General features: G+C 43.1%; 1 protein-coding gene across 4 annotated transcripts in view; it reads left to right on the forward strand.

Moving 5' to 3' along the window:
- Armc9 (armadillo repeat containing 9) overlaps positions 1 to 19959 on the forward strand; it is a 136375-nt gene that overhangs the window by 19188 nt on the left and 97228 nt on the right. For all 4 annotated transcript variants that reach the window (XM_047545557.1, XM_047545559.1, XM_047545560.1 and 1 more), the window contains exons 7-8: positions 243 to 267; positions 16377 to 16534. In XM_047545557.1, coding sequence (XP_047401513.1) covers positions 243 to 267; positions 16377 to 16534 — 183 coding nt within the window. The remainder of the gene's footprint in view (positions 1 to 242; positions 268 to 16376; positions 16535 to 19959) is intronic.

The following is a 19959-nucleotide window of genomic DNA, read 5'->3' on the forward strand; positions in this document are numbered from 1 at the left end:
AAGGCCTTTGGAAACTGGTAGAAGGCCAGTGCGTTAGGAGGCTGTGGAAATAGGCAAGACTCCATCCACGCCCTGATCGCTGAGACGGAGAGAAGAGGATTGGTTTGGGAGTGAATCAACCAAGTATTGAGACAACACTATCTTAGTTCTTCACAGAAACACTTGGAACTGGCCTTCACTGTCCTGAGAATTCTTTTTTATTCTTTGGTACTGTGTTTTCCTGAACTCGTTTCTCATCCCAGAAGGAGAATGGACAAAGTAACAAAGGTAAATCACCTAGATTAAAATTTTTATAAGAAAGGCTCTGCCAATTCATGTTTTAAACTGTGAGATAGGGACAGAAATGGAAGGAATTTGTGGACTTGGTAAATGAGGACTTTAGAAGTCTAAATGCCAACAGAAGTGCTCTGTAATCACTTATCTGCAGTCCTTGAGGCCCCTCCTACGGTGTCTGGTGTGGCCAGCTCATCTTGCCTACTGGATAGCGAGGCCTGGGGAAATGGAGGGTCCAGGTAGTGTCCCCAGGGGAAGTGACTGCAGCAGTCAGAAGGCAGGACAGCATGGGATTATTTTAGGGAATTATTTTAATATCTTTTATCTTGAACTAGGCAATTGGGGTCTTATCTCAATACCCATTCTTATAAAGCTTTTCCATTTTTTTTACATTCAAAGTAGAAATTCCACTCTTAAGTTTGTATGTAAAATGATGTTTTTCCATGGTCAGTAATTTTTACCAGAACATTTTCCAGCAAAGTGAGAAAAACTAGTTAATATGAAATTGGTGGCCTCAGTTGGCGCCATTTTTTTCTTTGATACTACATTTTGAACCATGCTTAAATTATCATGTTGGGAAGGGCGTATGCCTGTTCGTGCCTTCAGTAAGTATTGATGGCATATTCCTTAATTCCCAGCAGGTGGAGTTTCACTACATGAAAGTTTTGGTCTGTGCAATATCACATTTGCCCCTTTCAGAGTAGAATCATGTCGGAGAGGATTGCAAAACCCCCTGCTGTTGTTTTTCCACGCTTCTTTTAGAGAGTTAAATCTTTTTAAAGAAAGGAAGTATTAATAAATTATTAATACTCTGCCATCTTGACAAAGAGTAATAGTTTAGCTTTGCCACATAAAGAGAGCTTTGATAGTGTCGGGAGAAAGGCTGGGATGTTTGCTTTTGTCCTCTGTAGGCTTGTGTGTGAACCATCTTTCCATTACTCTAATGAAGTTCTTGAGGCAATGAACTTATAGAGAGAAAATGTTTATTCAGCTCACGGTTCTAGAGGTTCATCCCAAGATTGGACTACCTCATTTCTTTGGGCCTGTGGAGAGAGAGCCTGATGGTCAAGGCAGGGAGCAAGTGGCAGAGATTTCATCAGGAACCAGCAGGCAAAATGAGAAGACAGCTGGGCCAGGTGCAGTGGTGCACACCTGTGATCCCAGCCGCTCCGGAGGCTGAGGCAGGCAGATCGCCAGTTCAAAACCAGCCTCAGCAACTCAGACGAGACCAGCCTAAGCAACTCAGAGAGACCCTGTCTCTAAATAAGATATGAAAAAGGGCTGGGGCTGTGCCTCAGTGGTTAAGCGCCCCTGAGTTCAATCCGTGGTACAAAAAAAAAAAGAGATGATGATGAGGGTGGCACTCCTGAAGGTTCCACCACCTCCCATTGTTGCCACAGGCTGAATTCCAGGCTTCCAGTAAACCAGGTCTGGCTGCTTGCCCCAAAAACCAAGCAGAAAAGATAATGATGAAAAGTTAGAAGGGAACTTTTATCGCGTTCCCTCTGCCCGCAGAGAGAGACACGACAAACGTCTGAAGCTTTGGAAGTTTATTGTGCACAGTCTTCCTTTCTTTCCCTCTTTTCTATCCCCTTCTCTCTTTTCTTTCTCTCGCTCTCTTTCCCTCTGCTTAACTCTCGCCTGCTCCGGTCGCTCCGCTTCTCCTGCTCGGCTCACGCCTGCTTCGGCCGCTCCGCTTCTCCCACTCGGCTCTCGCCCTCGCTCGCACTCTTCTTCCTCGCTTCTACTACTACTACTCTCAGCTTCTTCTCACTCCCCCACCCATCAAGCTTATATACACTTCTACCAATCAGGGGAGAGTACACGAGGTAAACGCGCGGACAGCTGCAGGCATAGAATAGGTACATTCTATACATAGAATGTATAGGTACATAGAGGGGGGCATGCTCTAATCGCATCGTTAACTAGCCAATCATTGGAATTCGCTGTATAGCTGGCCGCTTTTGGCTCAGCGCCAGGCGCCATCTTGACCGTGCCCAAGGCTGGGGGTCCCGGAAACCCTGACATATCCCCCTTCTTTATTATTAAACTAAAGCTCGGGACCGTGTCTGTCTTAGGCTGAGTGGTCAGCATATGTCCTTACCCGTCATCAGAGCCTGCAGAGCATGCTGCAGCTCCTGTCTTAGGTTGGTACACAGCCACCTCCTTCATTACCCGTCTTTGACTACCAGTCCAGCATCAAGAGCCATACTAATGGGGGGCTGTCGGCCTTTAGGGCGGTCATGGCCTGATGAAAGATAATCTGATCTCTCTATTGGCTAGCTCGTAGATGCATGCCAAAACGAATGAAGAGAAGGAGGCCAAGGCAGAGGAGTACCACCATAGCTCCTAAGCCTGCCCACTGTTTGATAAATCTATAAACAGAAGAAAAACCATGTAGCCATATTAAATACAGAAACAACATACATCCCAGTAGAGTTACAATACGGGCAACACAAACAGCTCTCAGGGAATAAACGCATCCCAGTCCCAAAAGTTCTTGCAAGGTATCCACTTGTTCTTGTAGTAGGTCCACTCTCTGATAGAGTCTCTATGGTCTGTAAGGCTGCAGCTGTATTTTCGGCCGAATGATCGTTGTTATGGTTGTGTCAATGCTGCTACTGCAAGGACTGTGATGGCAATGATCACGGCTGTTGCAATGTCAAAGCCTCTTCTGTTTCTTGATAATAGCACTGGCAATTCTATATCTGCAACAGAAACTAGGACTGGTAGGAAGATAGGAATGTGCATCAAAATTGCACGGGTGGCAAAAGAACCATTCCAGCATTGTGAGAGATAGCACACGGTTAGTGAACAGTTAAGAGGTGTTATTAGAAATGTTAGTTGGTAGAAACATAAAAGGGAGGAAATACATAAGCTGACGTGGGAGGAAAAGCAAAATTACAGCTAGGGTCAGCAGAACGAGTTGCTCTACTCTGGGTCTGATTTGTAGTATGATTCCAACGGCAAAGTGCAAAAATTCCTCCTGTTAAAGCAAAGAAAGACTAGAGATATCCTTGTCACCAAAAACAGCACGACCTGAAAAATCATCAGTAGAATTGACAGGCTTGTAGAGGAATTGGTGAAAAACAAGAAAAGGAAGGATAAAAAATGTGTTAGAAGTAAAAAATATGGCCAGGCTAACAATGGCCCATAGGTTCCGGGTTTGCCTTTCCGTCTGAGTTTTTGTTATTGGAGGAAGACTCAGGCTCGCCATTGCGAGGAGGAGCAGCATCACTTGCATGCTGTAAAACTCTGATTAGCCTTTCTGGAATCCAGACTGGAGTCTGTTGATCCTGTGGGAAAATACAAACAGACCCTCGGACCCAACGAAGGACTGGATCCGGTCCTTTCCAACAACCTGTCAGGATATCTTTCCATTTTGCCCATACTTGAGGAGTATCATGGGGATTATAATGTCGATCAGCTGCAGAGTGGCCGTCCCTATCCAGAGTTAAGAAATTTAGAATGAAAAGAACTAAATTAAGTTTATCTTTAGGAGACTTGTAGGAGGCTCCTATTCCCCCTTTTTGTTTATTTAGACAATTTTTTAAAGTAAGATGTGCTCTTTCCACAATGCCCTGTCCCTGAGGATTATAGGGGATGCCAGTGACTGATTGGATGTTAAATGTTTGTAAAAACAACCGGAAGCTTTTGGAAGTATAAACAGGACCATTATCTGTTTTAATAACTTTAGGTATGCCCCAGCCAGCAAATGCTTGTAGGCAGTGTTGAATGACATCTTTTACCTTTTCTCCAGAATGAGCGGAAGCCATAATGACCCCTGAAGCAGTGTCTACTGACACATGTACATACTTAACAGTACCAAATTCAGGAATATGGGTTACATCCATCTGCCAAATATGACCAGGCAGCAGTCCCCTGGGGTTAACTCCAAAGGATTGTACTGGGATTAAAGGAACACAATGTTGACAATTTTTTACTATTTGTCGAGCCATACATTTAGATATAGGAATTTTCTGCTCAAAGTAGTGGAATTTACATGGAATTTTTCATGAAAGAGTTTTGCTTGTTCCTCTATGGAAAAAACAAAAATTGATTTGGTGGCCATATCTACCAAGTCATTAGCATTGGCCAAAGGTCCTGGTAAATTAGAATGAGCTCTAATATGTCCTACATAAAACGAATGTTTACGCTGTAGAACAAGGTTTTGTAGCGTGGTAAAATAAGAAGCTACAGTGGACATGGAAGAAATATGGGGTACCGTTTCAAGAACCTGTAAAGTGTTGACGATATATAAGCTATCAGATAGAAGATTGAATGGCTGATTATCTGCTAATTTAAAGGCTAATATTACAACTGCAAGTTCAGTAACCTGTGCGGAGTTGGGTGGAACTATTATGGTGTGAAGTTGTTTACTGATAAGTACTGCACCTACTCCATTTTTGGAGCCATCAGTAAAAATGGTTACACAGTCTTTAAGAGGCTGGACACTAGTCACTTTTGGAAAAACTATGGGAGTATTTTTACAGAATTGAATCCAGGGATGTTGGGGATAATGGTTATCGAACTGAGCTGAGGTGGAACAATATAATACTGACCAATCATCATCATTATTAATTAGCCATTTAATTTGCTGAGTGGAATAAGGAGTTATAATAATAGACGATGGATTCCAAAAACAGTAATGCAAGATTCTATTCCCTTGAATATTACCTGAGGAATAGCTTGGGGATATGATTGCAATGTTTTAGCTGGAGAGCTAGGGAGATTTATACTTTGCAGAGGTCCTCCTTGCCAAACTATGCCAAAGGGGGTATGTTTCTCTGAGATTATGATTAAACTTAATGGTTGAGTAGGATCACAACGATCAACGTAACACTGCTGAAGTCTATTCTCTACTAGCTGTAAGGATATCCGTGCTTTGGGAGTAAGTTTCCTAGGGGAATTCAAGTCAGGATTACCTTTTAATATATCGAATAAAGGTTTTAATTCCCCTGTGGATAATTTTAAATAGGATCTGATCCAGTTAACGTCACCTAAGAGTTTCTGAAAATTGTTCAAGGTATTCAATTGATCTGTCCTGATGGTCAACTTTGATGGTCTGACTGTAGTAGCAGTGAGCCTTGTACCCAAATATTCTTGGATCTCCTCTAATTGTAATTTTTCAGGGGCTATCGTTAGTCCTCTTTTTTCTAATGCTTGAGTTATAAATTGTAATGCTTCTAACAAAACTTCTTTTTCTGGATGGCAAATAAGTATGTCATCCATATAATGATAAATCAACAATCTCTTAAACTTTTGTCTAGTAGTTGTTAACGCTTTATCTACGTATATTTGACATATAGTAGGACTGTTAACCATACCTTGAGGCAACACGGTCCATTCAAATCTCTGATCAGGCTGAGTGTGATTAAGAGAGGGCAAAGTAAAGGCAAATCTCCAACAATCATTTTTGTGTAAGGGTATAGAGAAAAAGCAATCTTTTAAATCCAGAATAATAGTAGGCCAATTTTTTGGTAGCGCAGTGACAAGAGGGAGTCCACATTGGATGGGTCTTAATATTTGTTCGTTTATGGCTCTTAAATCATGTAATAACCTCCATTTTCCTGATTTTTTCTTTGTTAAGAATATTGGAGTATTCCAAGGAGAAGTAGAATGTTGTAAATGACCTGCTTGTACCTGCTCTTGTACTAACTTATGAGCTGCCTCTAGCTTCTCTTTTGTAAGGGGCCACTGTGGAATCCAGCGAGGCTTATCATCTTTCCATACTATAGGGATTGATGGTTTATCAGTGGCCCCTAGGAAAAACCCAATCCATAAGAATCATTTTTTGGTGGAAGTAAAGGCAGTGGTTGGGTAGATCCTTGACTATGTCTTCCTAATCCTTTTTTATCATCATAGTTCATATTTTGTAACATATTTCTTACAGGAGTCCCTTGGTAAGTCTGATCAGTGGTGAGTTTCATATCCATTTGCTGTAGGACGTCTCGTCCCCATAGACTAATAGGAACATTACAGACATATGGCTGAAATATTCCTGTGTGTCCCTCTGTATCTTTCCACAATAATGAGGAAGCACTTTGATTGGGGCTTTCTGCTACTCCTAAGCCTCTCAAGCTCTGAGCTGCTGTGATCAATGGCCAGTGCTTTGGCCAGACCATTGCACTAATAATACTTTTGTCTGCTCCCGTATCTAATAAACCTGTAAATTCCATATTTCCCACTTTTAATTTTAGGAGGGGCCTCTGTCCCATATCCATAGTAAGGTTTATTAAAGTGGTTCCTGTTGATCCAAAACCTCCTTGTCCTTTATTTGTATTTTTACTGGGCCACAAAGAATGTCGACTGGGTAATATAAGCATTTGTGCAATGCGATCCCCCGGAGAGATGACCGTAATTCCTTTTGGTGAAGAGACCAAGGCTTTTATTTGTCCAGTGAAATCAGGATCAATAACCCCTGGGTGTACTATGAGTCCTTTTAGTGTTGAGGAACCTCTACCTAGTAATGGTCCTACACTGTTCTGTGGGATTTTTTCATGCCAATCAGTATCAATCATCTGCACCCCCATATCTGGGGTTAATATGAGTCTGGAGGTGGCACAGATGTCCAATCCGGCACTTCCTGAGGTGGCTCTGCGCTCCCCTTCTCTGTGGGAGGATACCACCGTCGGGGAACTTGTTGAATTACCCCGTATATTTGTTGCGGGCCCCGGGGAGGGCCCTGTCTCCTGTTTTTTTGAAGTTTAGGATTCAACCCTAGGAAATTATCCTCCTTATCTCTAATAGACTGACAGGCACTACTCCAATGATTTCCTCTTCTGCATCTTGGACATAGCCCAGGTCCGGTTCCCAAGTTATTCTTTGTATAGATGTTCCCACCTTGGGCAAGGGGTGGCCTTTTGTTTGGACAAGTGGCTTTTAGATGTCCCATCTGTCCACACACAAAACATGATCCTAAAGACTCTTTATTAGTTCTTGAAGGGAATCTCCCCTGGGTTTGTGCAAGTGCGGCAGACAACAAGGTGGTTTGTCTGTCTATGGCTGCTACAAAGGCACTGCTCTGCGCCGAAGTATCATTTATATCTCTACACACTTTTAAGTAGGTGGACAAGTCTTTGTTTCTCCATGGTCATATGGCCTCCCTACACCATTTGTTGGCTTGTTCGTAAGCCAATTGTTTTACTAGGGGCATGGCTTGCTCTGCATCTCCGGAGATGCGTGATGCTGTCTGAATTAGCCTATCGACGAAGTCCGCGTAGGGCTCACTACTCCCTTGAGTTACCTTTGACAACTGGCCCTGCAAATCTCCTGCTCCTTGTAATGTTTTCCAGGCCTTGGTTGCAGCCACGGCAATTTGCGCATAGACTGCTGGGTGATAATTAAGCTGTGCCTGAAGGGTTTCATAAGGTCCTACGCCCATAAGCATGTCCCTATCGACTTGGGGATTTCCCGCTGCCGCATTTCGGCGGGTGGTATCCGTAGATATTTCTTGCCATGATGTTTTCCACATAAGGTATTGTCCCCCAGACAGAGCGGCCCTAGCAAGATTAGTCCAGTCCTGGGGCACTAAGTTTAATGATGTCAGGTATCTACTAAGGCTATAGTAAAAGCTGACTGAGGACCATATGTGCTAACTGCTTCTTTTAACTGCTTCACTATTTTGAAGTCTAAGGGTTGGTGGAATCTTTGATTTTGAGCATCCTCAAAAACAGGATACGCTACAGATCCAAGATGACTCCATTCTGAGCGTAATCCGAAACCGGACGCTTCATGAGGGGGTTCCCTATTTATGGGAGGTGCACTAGGCAACACGGGCACTAGAGGGGGCTTTTCATCTAGTCTTAATTTTTGTACCCTTTTTTCCAGTTCCTCTCCTGATAGTTCCCCTTCTGATAGTTCCTCATCTGAATTAGTTCCTTTTTCTGAATTTTGAGAAAGATATGAGCATTCCTCTTTTATTTCTTCCAAAACCTGTCTTCCCTCAGCTAAAGGCTCGGTGAGTGAAGGTTTTTTGTTTTTATCTCGCAGACAGGATTTAATAAGAGACCAAATAGCCATAGTGCCTACTGGCAAAGGGTTTTGCCTATCCGCTATACGAAGGTCCTCCCCCAGCTGTTCCCACTGTAGGGTATTCAAAAGGCCCTCATCCAAAAACCAAGGGGAAACCCTTTCCACAGTATCGAGAAATACTTTAGCTGTTTTTTCCTTTAATGGTATCCCATGGTTTTTTAATAGCTCCCTGAGGGGTTGCTGCATTCTGAATTTAGACGTTTCAGACCCCATTGTTACTAATTTGAATAGCTTCAGTTATGGCAGTTACGATAACAAACAGTGGCCAAGCTGCCAGGAGCAACAAGATTACTGAAAGGAAAACTATCTATCAAGTGTGCATTAAAATTTTTATAGCGGCTTTTCACATGCTACCTATACCCTAATTGGACCGCTTCAAGCGTGTTTCTACTTTCACTTTTGATTGGACCGCGTTCCACGCGTCAGGACCGCTGCTGGCGTATCCCGATACCGGACCACCTTCCGTGTGTCCTTATTTTTATTTTAATTGGACCGCATCCCGCGTGCCCCCAGGACCGCTGATGGTGTATCCTGATACCCTTTAACTGGACCGCATTCCGCGTATCCCCAGGACCGCTGATGGCGTATCCTGATACCCTTTAACTTTTTTATAACCGGTTTAACTTATTGAAAATTTTTTAAGATATCTTACCTTGTCTTCTTTATAAACCCTTCATGTTCCCGGGTTTCGGCACCAGTTATCGCGTTCCCTCTGCCCGCAGAGAGAGACACGACAAACGTCTGAAGCTTTGGAAGTTTATTGTGCACAGTCTTCCTTTCTTTCCCTCTTTTCTATCCCCTTCTCTCTTTTCTTTCTCTCACTCTCTTTCCCTCTGCTTAACTCTCGCCTGCTCCGGTCGCTCCGCTTCTCCTGCTCGGCTCACACCTGCTTCGGCCGCTCCGCTTCTCCCGCTCGGCTCACGCCTGCTTCGGCCGCTCCGCTTCTCCCACTCGGCTCTCGCCCTCGCTCGCACTCTTCTTCCTCGCTTCTACTACTCCTACTCTCAGCTTCTTCTCACTCCCCGACCCATCAAGCTTATATACACTTCTACCAATCAGGGGAGAGTACACGAGGTAAACGCGCGGACAGCTGCAGGCATAGAATAGGTACATTCTGTACATAGAATGTATAGGTACATAGAGGGGGGCATGCTCTAATCGCATCGTTAACTCGCCAATCATTGGAATTCGCTGGTGGTTTACTGTATAGCTGGCCGCTTTTGGCTCAGCGCCAGGCGCCATCTTGACCGTGCCCAAGGCTGGGGGTCCCGGAAACCCCGACAAACTTTAATCCATATGGCCTTTTTTTTGTTATGTACCAGAGAATGAACCTACGGGGCTTAAGCATTGAGCCACATTCCCAGCCTTTTTTTTTTTAATTAGAGATAGGGTTTCGCTGAGTTGCGTAAAACCTTGCTAAATTGCTGAGGCTGGCTTTGAACTGGTGATCTCCTGCCTCAGCTGCGTCTCCGGGATTACAGGTGTGCCACCGCACCCAGCTTTATGTCCATTTTTGGAAGGTAAAGTGAGATTGAAAGTCCTAGCTGTGTCTTTGGGGCATTGACATGAGCTTTAGGTTTAAACAGAGAGAGTATTGGAGCAGGGTAAGAAGTATGCATAATTAAAAGTCCTGGGAAAACTGTGGTCTGGTTTTCATGATCTCAGTTCTGCTTCTGAGAGATGACTTTGGAGGAGTCTTTATACCTTGAGAGGCCAATCTCCATTTGCTACTCAGGATGTTTATCTATCAGACCTTTGGTCCTGTAAGGGGGCAATTTGGCCCCCATGAGATATTGCTTCTGCTTAGGGGGATGGTCTCATCCTGGGGTGATGTGCCTGAAGACTTCATTTTTCCCGGAAGGTGCAAAGCAAAGACTGGAGAATTCTCTGGCACAACTCCAGAGATCTGAAACAGGATATGTAGAAACTGGTCATTGAATGTCCCTGCAAATCTTATCTCAAATCTCGAAATGGAATGAGATAGGTAGGTAGATAAATTGAGGACTAATAAACCTTGTGTTACCAGTTTTTAGAGAATACTTCTTAAATGATTAACATGTCTATGTGAACTGAGCAAGTCACAGAACCTAAGGTCATCAAAAAGAGAGAGACAAAATGAAAACAGAGACGCCAAGCTTTAGCTTGCTTTTAGTTACCCATTAAACATCTGCAGGCCTTGGTAAAGAGTCACTGCTTTTAGCAAAGGCAGCCTTTCTAACTCCCTCTTACCAGTAGTACCACCCTGGGGACCAAGCCTTTAATATATGGGTTTTGGGGGGACACCCATCTAAACAATAGCATTTTGCCCTGGCCCCAAAGGTTCATGTGTATACACAGTGAAAATGCAAGCATTCCATCCCCAAAGTCTGAATTGTTCCAACATTGCTCCAAAGATTCCACTAAGACTCGGCAAACTCAGCCGTGAGCCCCTATAAAACTAAAATTATGAAAAACCATAAAACAAGATATATACTTTAAAGATACAGTAGCAGGATGTACATAGGACAAATATTTTCTATTTTAAAAGGGAAGAATAGGGCTGGGGAGATAGCTCAGTTGGTAGAGTGCTCGCTGTTGCAAGCACAAGGCCCTGGGTTCGATCCCCAGCACCGCACCAAAAAAAAAAAAAAAAAAAAAAAAAAGGGAAGAATAGGAAGATAGTAAGGAGGAATCTGCCAGAGCAAGACCAGATCCCAGCAGGGTGAACTCCAAATCCTAACACTCCATGTCTGGCATCCGGGACACACTGTGGTGGGATGTGAGCCCCTAAGGGCTTGGGCAGACTTGTCCCTGTGGCTTCGCTGGTCATGGTCCACATGACCCTCTCTCAGACTGGCTCTGCATGCCCCCTGCAGCTTTCCTTGGCAGGCACTGCATGTCGCTGGCACCTCTGCCTTCCTGGGGATCCAGTGCAGCTTCAGCTTTGCTTACACAGCTTCACTGTGCCTCACCCCACTGGAGGTGGCTTGCAGGCACTCTGACCCCCTAGTACACCACCTGGCCACCAAACCTTTCTTGAAATCTTAGTGGAAGTCACCATGGCCTCCTTTTTTTTTTTTTTGCGGTGCTGGGAATCGAACTCAGGGACTTGTGCTTGCAATGCAAGCACTCTAACAACTATCTCCCCAGCCCCCACCATGGCCTCCTGTCTCTTGCATTCTGCAAAACCAATACATGGACAGCACTAGGTCTGCTGCCCGTGCAAGCTGAACCTGATTCCACTTGAACCACAGCAGCAACAGCCCAGAGTGCCTTGCTGGCTGGACAGAAAAGAAATCCTGAGCCATCTTGGGTGGGAAGGACATTCCAGGAATGTACATTCCATTCTTTTTTGAGAAGATTCTGCCTTGGAAAATCTTTTGAAACAAGTTAGCATTCTTACATCTCTGAGTCTGTGATGGGTACAGTGGTCTTGCAGATTTCTGAGATGTCCTTCAGCATTTTTCCTGCTGCCTCAGTACAAACCATGTGGCTTCTTTTTGTCTGTGCTAATGTCTTTAGCAACTGCACCCTTGTTGACCACACCTTACAACCATTCCTTTCCTGACCAGTGGCATGACAGCTAGTTGTCACCCTCTTGTCTTCTCCTTCCATTGTCGTTATGGCTACAATGACCAAAAAGCACAGACATGCCCCTAGTTTAGTTAAATTCTTTATCCAGTTATTATTTTAAAATGAAATGGTTAGATAATAATAACCATTGCATGTGTCTCTTGAGAGGAAAGTTACAGGGATAAAGCGAGATTCCCACAAGCTTTTCTTTTCTTTTTTTTTGCGGTACTGGGGATCGAACTCAGGGCTTTGTGCTTGCAAGGCAAGCACTCTACCAGCTGAGCTATTTCCCCAGCCCTCCCACAAGCTTTTGAAAAAGACAAGAAAATACTTTTTTTGAGAAGAGCTTTGGTTAAAATATAGCTCATTGGGTTATTATTTTCACTGAGCCACTTAAGAATCACATAGAAATACTATCTTTTGGTGTTTTAGGAATTAATTGGTTCGGTCCCTTCAGATAATATGCAATTAATCACCTTTATAGAGTTCAGAGCCCTGGACAATATTTTTTAAAATGATGACCTATATTCATAGTTATACGTTTAACTTTCTTCATCCAGTGTTTGCAGATTAGCAAAAAGCAAAGCCAGTTTATATCTGAACACAAAAAGAGTGTGTCAGCATATAATGATTGATTTTAGGTTTTTAGATTTGAAAAGCTATTTATTCATTTATTTTGCAGTGCTAGGGATTGAAATAATGGCCTTGGACATGCTAGGTAAGCACTCTACCATGGGCCATATCCTTACCCCCATATTTTAAAATCAGTCATATTTTCCTGAGCAGTTAAGGAGTCTCTAAAATTGAAAGCTCCTTAACTCTTTGGTAGTGTGGGGAGCAATGTCCTAAATGAAGTGGAAATGTTAACAGAGAAAGCTTGAGTGACCATGGGTGAGGTTTGTTATCACTTCATTACTGATTCCTTGAATGCTAGAATCATCAGAAAACTCTCTATAACTTTGATATTCTTTTGGTTGTTTATATCTCTTACATCTCAAATTTTTGTAAACCTGAGATGCAATTCCATGGATTTTTGTGCAGATAATGTCAGTAGTATTAGAATATAAAGAGTCTAAAAATATTTCTCCATTAAAAGTTGAGTTCGTGCATGGCAAGGCATCTTGGCTTTGTTGCATTAGCTCTTTGTAGCTGTGTCCAAAATACCTGACAAGAGCAAAAGAGGAGGAAAAGTTTATTTTGGCTCAAGGTGTCAGAGATTCATGGTCAACCAGCTCCCTGGCTCTGGGCCCCAGGTGTCAGAACATCATGACGGAAGGGTGTATTGGAGCAAAGCTTCTCAGATCGTGGCAGCCAGGAAGCAAAGAGAATGCAAGAAGCCAAGGACAAAATATGTAAACCCAAGGCATGCTCCCAGTGACCCCTCCTCCAGCCATGCCCACCTGCCTACAGTTACCACCCACTATTCTATTCAAATTATTAATCCATCAAATGAATTAACCTACGGATTAGGTAATGGTCTCATAATCTAATCCCACCCTGAACATTTCCTGCATTAATACAGGAACTTTTGGGGGAGTATACATATCTAAATCATAATAGTTGTCCTTACAAAACTTTTGACAATGAAAAGAGTCAAAGTGCTGTTTGATGTTCTGGAATAAAGTTGGTAACTTTGAGGTATCCCTGAAATCATACAGTCATGGTCAGGGGTTGGAACAGGGCCTTGCACATGCTGGGCAAGTACTATACACTGGGCCACACCCCCGAAGCCCCATATTTAAAACTGAGTGTTTTTTCCTGAGCAGCCAAGGAGTCTCTAAAATTGAAATCTGACTTACTCTTTTTCATAGCTAGCTAGGATGTCTGCAAGCTGATGTCTCTGGATAGAAGGTTATTCTGCCAAATGGTGTGTTTGAAATTGGTCATGAAACTTTCAGTTCAGTGGTCTACTTCTCTCAACCTGAAGGCTGCAGGAAGTTAGGTCTCCTTTTCCTTGGAAGTGCCACATTTGAAATTGTCATACATTATAATTCTGGGTTCCCAAGGCAAAGGTTCCACAAATAATCCCTTATGTTTAGTTAATTGCAAAATGAGCTTCTGAGGAGCATAGTGCCTTTGTGCAGTTGCCTCTGGAGAGAGGCTGCTTTGGGGACATTCATGTTGATGATTTGGGAGGTCATTTGGGTTTTACTACTTGGTATCTCATCTAGCTTGGTACATATGACAGTTTGCACAGTGTTCTCATGTGTTACCATGAGGTGGGACTGTGAGTAGTAGAATTTTCATCTTTGTAAGTTTTAGTTTATGTATTTTTGATTTTGATACATATGAAGAGCTTTAATGATAGCACACATTTTAAAAAGAGGTAGAAAGAAGGTAGGGAGCCCCTCTCCCTTAAATGTTTAAGGAGAAGCTTGAGAAATCAGTTCCAGAGATATTTTCTAGGAGTTCAAGTACTGGACATAAATTTGTGCCAGCTTCTTAAAGTTATTTTTCAACACTGAGATTTGATGGTTGCTGAATAAGAATAACAAATAGTTCATTATCAAGATATTTTGGGTTTTGATAGTTAAAATAGTTTACTTCTGTATACATTGTGACACATGAAAGTTTTTGAAATACTGTCTGCATGTGTGTGAGCTTATAGCTGTTTGTGACACAAACGTGGAAGAATGAATAACTTAGGACACTGGTTCTCACACTTATGTCATGCATCGAGTCATGGGGGAGTTTGTTGAAAATCTAGAAGCACAGACGCCCCCTGAGTATATACAAAACCAGTCTCTGGGGTGAGGCCTGATCATCCTTCTTTTTGGATGGTCCTGATGTATTTCAGAGCTTGTGCCTCACTGCTTTAGGATGCAGACTTTTTGCCACTTTTTCCAGTTATCAGTTTGTATAGAAATACTTTTAGAAAGTCTTTGACCCCTTTCTGTGGAATGAAATAATAGCCACCACTTACTGATCACCTGCATATCTATGCCAGTCATGGCACTGGGCACTTGGAGTGTGTTTTTTATTTAATCCTCACAGGAAACCTTCAAGGTAAAATTTTTTATCCTCATGTTAGTGAGAATCTCAGGAGGCTGAGGCAGGAGGCGCATGAGTTCAAAGCCAGCCTCTGCAACTTAGCGAGGCCCTAAGCAACTCTCTAATAAAATCCAGAAAGGGCTGGGGATATGGCTCAGTGGTTAAGTACACCTGAATTCAATACCCAGTACCAAAAAAAAAAAAAAAAAAAAAAAAAAAAAGGAGTGAGAATCAGAGAAGTTAAATATTTTGTATATGGTTACTCAACAAGAAAGTGATAGAGTAAGAATTTGAGCTCAGATTGTTATAATCTTAAAGATCTCTCTCTGTACCCATGAAATCTGTTCTAAAATGAAGATTAAATGTTACACAGTGCCTGCTGAATAAGTGCAATAGTGAGTTAATCTCTTTGGAGGTAGGGTTATTTCCTATCCACAAGAAACCTTGAAGAGAGGGAGAGAAGTAGTACTATCATCTGGATCTGGAGTAGCCCCAAAGTCACATGTATTAAAGACTTGGTCATCAGTCTGTGGCGCTGTCGGGAGGTGGTGGGTCCCTGGTAGGTGTGACCTAGCAGAACAAAGTTAGGTGGTTGGAGTGTGCCTTTGGCATGTGTCTTGAAGGAGATACTGGCATGCTGGTCCCTGCCTGTCTCTTCTTGCTTCTGGACGTCATGGCTTCCTCTGTTTCTCACTTCTGTTCTGTGCCACCATAGGCCCAAATGCAATGGGCCAACAGACTGACACCTCCGAAACTGTGAACCAAAATAACCTTTCTGCCCTTTAAGTTGGTTTTCTTGGGGTTTTTTAGAATGACAGAAAGCTGACCAACCCAGGAGGGTGGGGCAAAGAAGTCTGGCCCTGGTGAGAATCTGCCCTTTCCAGCCATGAACAGAGTGGTGTGGTCTCATTCTCTCCAGGGCTGCCCTTTGCAGGGGTTCTAGCAGGGCGCTAGACCTGCAGAGCTGCTGGCCGAGGCCTGGCGCATGGCTTTCGGCTTCATCACACTGGCAGCACGAGCAGCACATGGCTGTCTCATCTCCTGGATTCTGTCCTTCCAGCATCGGTCGCTCAGCTCCAGTTTTCATTTAAAATGGAGAACTGTCTTGCGGATAGGAATGTCCCCCAGATAGCCTCATTGTACAAAACAGAGGAGAGGACAGGTCTGGGTCCACTGTTTCGTGAACTGAATATGGGAAGAAATGTTGATTTTACTTCTCAGGCATAGAGAGAGGAACTAATAGAAATTGTGTGGGGTTCAGTAGAGGGAAGAGATTTTGTTAGGGAGCCCAGTGATGATTCAGTTGAACTTACAGCAACAAGAACATTTAAATCAATGATTACAAAACTCTTTGTAAACACAGGTGGCATGAAATAGAAGTAGTGTTAAACACAGTAGTGTCAAGTTTGTTGTTATGGCAAAATATTCTGACAGTGAGTATGATAGTCCTTTGAGAAGAAGACGTTTATTTTGTGGGGTTTTGTTGTTGTTCCTGTGTGTGGCTTTCATGTAAACTGTCTTTCTAGAAACGCTGCAGCAGCTGCACCAGCAGTTGGTGGAAGCTGAGCGTCGGTCAATGACATACCTGAAGCGGTACAATAAGATCCAGGCCGACTACCACAACCTCATTGGAGTCACAGCTGAGCTGGTGGATTCGCTCGAGGCCACGGTCAGTGGCAAGATGGTAAGGAAGAGCCCTGTTTCTGTTGAGAGAAAAAGCGGAGAGTGGGCTGTGCGGGTGGCAATTCCCGCCAGCCACTTCCTCGCCAGCGGAGCCTGCCCCTCTATTAAAAAAGTTCATGTGGGCGGAGGCTGAGCTGGTGGCTCACGTGATTTTATCATGTGGCTTGCAGTATTTTATCCATTTTCCTAACACATTATTTACCATATCTCTATCTGACTTACTCTTTTTTTTTTTTTTTTTTGCGGTACTGGGGATTGAACCCAAGGTGCTCCACTACAGAGCTACATTCCCAGCCCTTTTTATTTTTAATTTTGAGACAGGATCTCACTAACATGCCCAGGATGGCATTAAACTTGGGATCCTCTTGCCTTAGCCTTCTGAGTTGCTGGCATTATAGGTGTGTACCACCAACCTCTGCCCCTAATTCTTAATGTTAACAAAGGATTAAAAAAAAAAGAGGAGGAATTCTCTGCTGGTATAGTGAAAAGCAATTGATTTTCACGTGTTGGTTTGTGTCCATTTACCTACCTTTCTGAACCCCGTTGCTTGCTTAGGTTTTTGATTGATTCTCTTGTGTTCTAGATGGGTAGTCATATCATCTTAAAATAATGATATTTTTATTTTCCTTTTTTTTTTTTTTTTTGCTTATATTTCTTTTCTTTATTAGTATATTGGCTAAGACCTGTGGGACATTACTGAATAATGTCACGGGCATATTCATTTTCTCCCTGACTGTAATGGGAATGACTTTAGTATTTCACTTTTAAAAAATTAGAAAGTACAATGAAATCTCTTTGTGGAAATGGACATTGTTTAAAAAACTGAAGTAATTGTAGGTTCACAGTACAGTTATAAGAAATAATACAGAGAACTCCCCTGTCGCTTTGCCCTTTACAGTTTGTAAAACTGTAGTGTATCATAATGAGTGTATGACATTGATACAATCTGCTGATGTTTCTTATTTTCTTAATTTTACTTGTTTTTCTTATTTTCTTAATATTACTTGTGTGTTATTAAGGGCTATATAAAATTTTATTACCAGTGTAAGTTTGTGTGTCAAAATTCTTCCTACAAACTTTAAAAATGTGACTATAAAATAGTGTGCATTATAGAAAGTTTCAAAAATATAGACTGATGCAAAAAAAAAAAAGAAAAATTACATATAATTGTAAGTCCTAATACTTACCAATGTTTCAGATTTTTTTTAGAACTTAAATACATGTTTTACCAAAATTCATTCTAGGCCACACAGCTTTCTGACCTGCTTTTTATTAATATTGAATCACATGCTTAAAGTCATTGAATGTTCTTCTACAGTGTCTTGCCTTTAGTGGCTGGAAGATTTTGGTCATGTGGCAATGGTGTACTTAATGTAGTATCATGTACCTGCTATTGGGTATTTAGGTTGTTTCCAGGTTTTTGTTTTCATCAGTAATTAATATAGTGGGAAATACTCTGTTACTATTTAAAAAATATTTTTAGTTGTAGATGGACACAATATCTTTATTTATTTATTAAAAAAAATTTTTTTAGTTGTTAATGGACCTTTATTTTATTTTTTCATTTATTTACATGTGGTGCTAAAAATTGAACCCAGCTCCTCGCACATGCTAGGCAAGCGCTCTACCACTGAGCCACAGCCCCGGCCCCTATTTTATTTATTTTTATGTGGTGCTGAGGATCTCACCCAGCGCCTCATACCTGTGAGGCAAGCGCTCCACCACTGAGCTACAACCCCAGCCCCTTTTTCAAAGTTGATTTGCCAGGTTGAATTCTATGCTTAAGGTCCTTCAGGAAGATTAAGCTGACTTGATTTCATTGATAGTTCATTTCTTTATTTTCAAAAACCCTCCTTGCTGACCCTGGTTATTATTATTAAAATTTTTATGTTCTGCAAATTCAATAGGTGAGAAATATTATCTCATGATTTAAATACACATTATATTCCTTACATATGGAATTGAACATTTTCTGTACTTTTCATCATTTGAAAAAGATTTGTTGAATACAGACTGTATACCAGTCCCTGTTCTAGAATTTGGGAAGCGTCACTCAGCAAAGCGGAGGTGCTGTCCTCAGGGAGCAGCTATGGCAGTAGAGAGCGTGGATGGTAAACAGCAATCACAAGCAGAATAGATAAGAAGCGGGGTTAGAAGACCGCAGCTCGGGGAGCGAAAGGGAGCCAGGCGCTGGGATCAGAGTTTGGGGGTCTGTGTTTGGACAGGGCGAGGGAGGCTGAGCCTCCTTGCTGAGTGACTTGTGCTGGAGGAGGCACGGGAGTGAGCATGTGGGGAGAAGATGGGTCCAGGGGCTAGCGGGCTAGCGTGGCCTGAGCCTCAGTGTTTAAGGAGGGAGCTGGGGCCAGAGGGGAACCGGGGCCAGGGCCAGGGCCAGGGCCAGCCTGGGTTGGGAGGGCCAGTGAGGAGAAGGTGCAAGGCAGGGCGAGTGGCCTGGGGTCATCAGAAGGCTCCAACTTCACCCCGAGGAAGCTGAGTGGACCGTTCAAGTGGAAAGGTCTGACAGATGTGGCAGTGTCACCTGGCCACTGTTTCAGAACAGTCCACAGTGCTGCGGGGAGACTGGGATGACAGGCAAAGAGGCGATTGCAGTCCTGGGATACCTGGTGTTGGGAGGAGCGGGGAGAAGCGCTTGTCTTGGTATAGGGTGAAGATGGTGCTGAACGGGGTGGTGGGAGGGAGTGCAGTCAAGGGCAACTCCTGTGCTTTTGGTCTGAGCAGCTGGAAAGATGGTGTTGCCACCAGCTGAGACAGGGAGGCCTCGGACAGAGAGCAGGCTTGGGGGAATCAGGGGTTCAGCTGTGGACAGGGCCGCTGGGCTCCGGCATTCACAGTTCATCTTTTGCAAGTATTTTTCTCAGCCTGTTGTTTGCTTTTCAAATTAGTGTTTCTTAATTTGTGCACCTTCCTTTTGCTTGCTTTCCTATTAAAAAACAACTGCCCCCATCCTGGGTGTACCACCTACAGCCAGGTTCACATGACACCTGGTGAGGTTTGTGACCAAAGATGAGCACATGAACTCCTGTCACTGGCGTTTGTGAGCCGAAGCTTGCAGACCACAGGCAGGGGTGTGAAGAGACCTCAGGTGTGGAGAAGGGGCAGAGCGGAGGCTGGACTGGCTTGTCTTTAATGTGAAAGAGACACATGTTCTTGGCAAAAGATGGAAATGAGTCAGAGGATCGTGTAGGAAGCCTCCTCCACCACAGTTCTTCCAACTCATTTCCTTTTCAAGGTCAATATTAACATTTTCTTTTGTATGGTTTCAGTTCGCTTGTATGTGCACAGGTGAACAAGGGACTGTTCACATTTTAAGACTAGGAATCCTTTGACAGTGGACTCAGGGAGATAAAGGAGGGTTACCCTTAAGTGGGACTCTTCTTTCTCTGAGTGATTTCTTATGTTGTTGTG

The sequence above is a fragment of the Sciurus carolinensis genome, chromosome 3 (assembly GCF_902686445.1).
Source record: "Sciurus carolinensis chromosome 3, mSciCar1.2, whole genome shotgun sequence".
Classification (NCBI taxonomy): domain Eukaryota; kingdom Metazoa; phylum Chordata; class Mammalia; order Rodentia; family Sciuridae; genus Sciurus; species Sciurus carolinensis.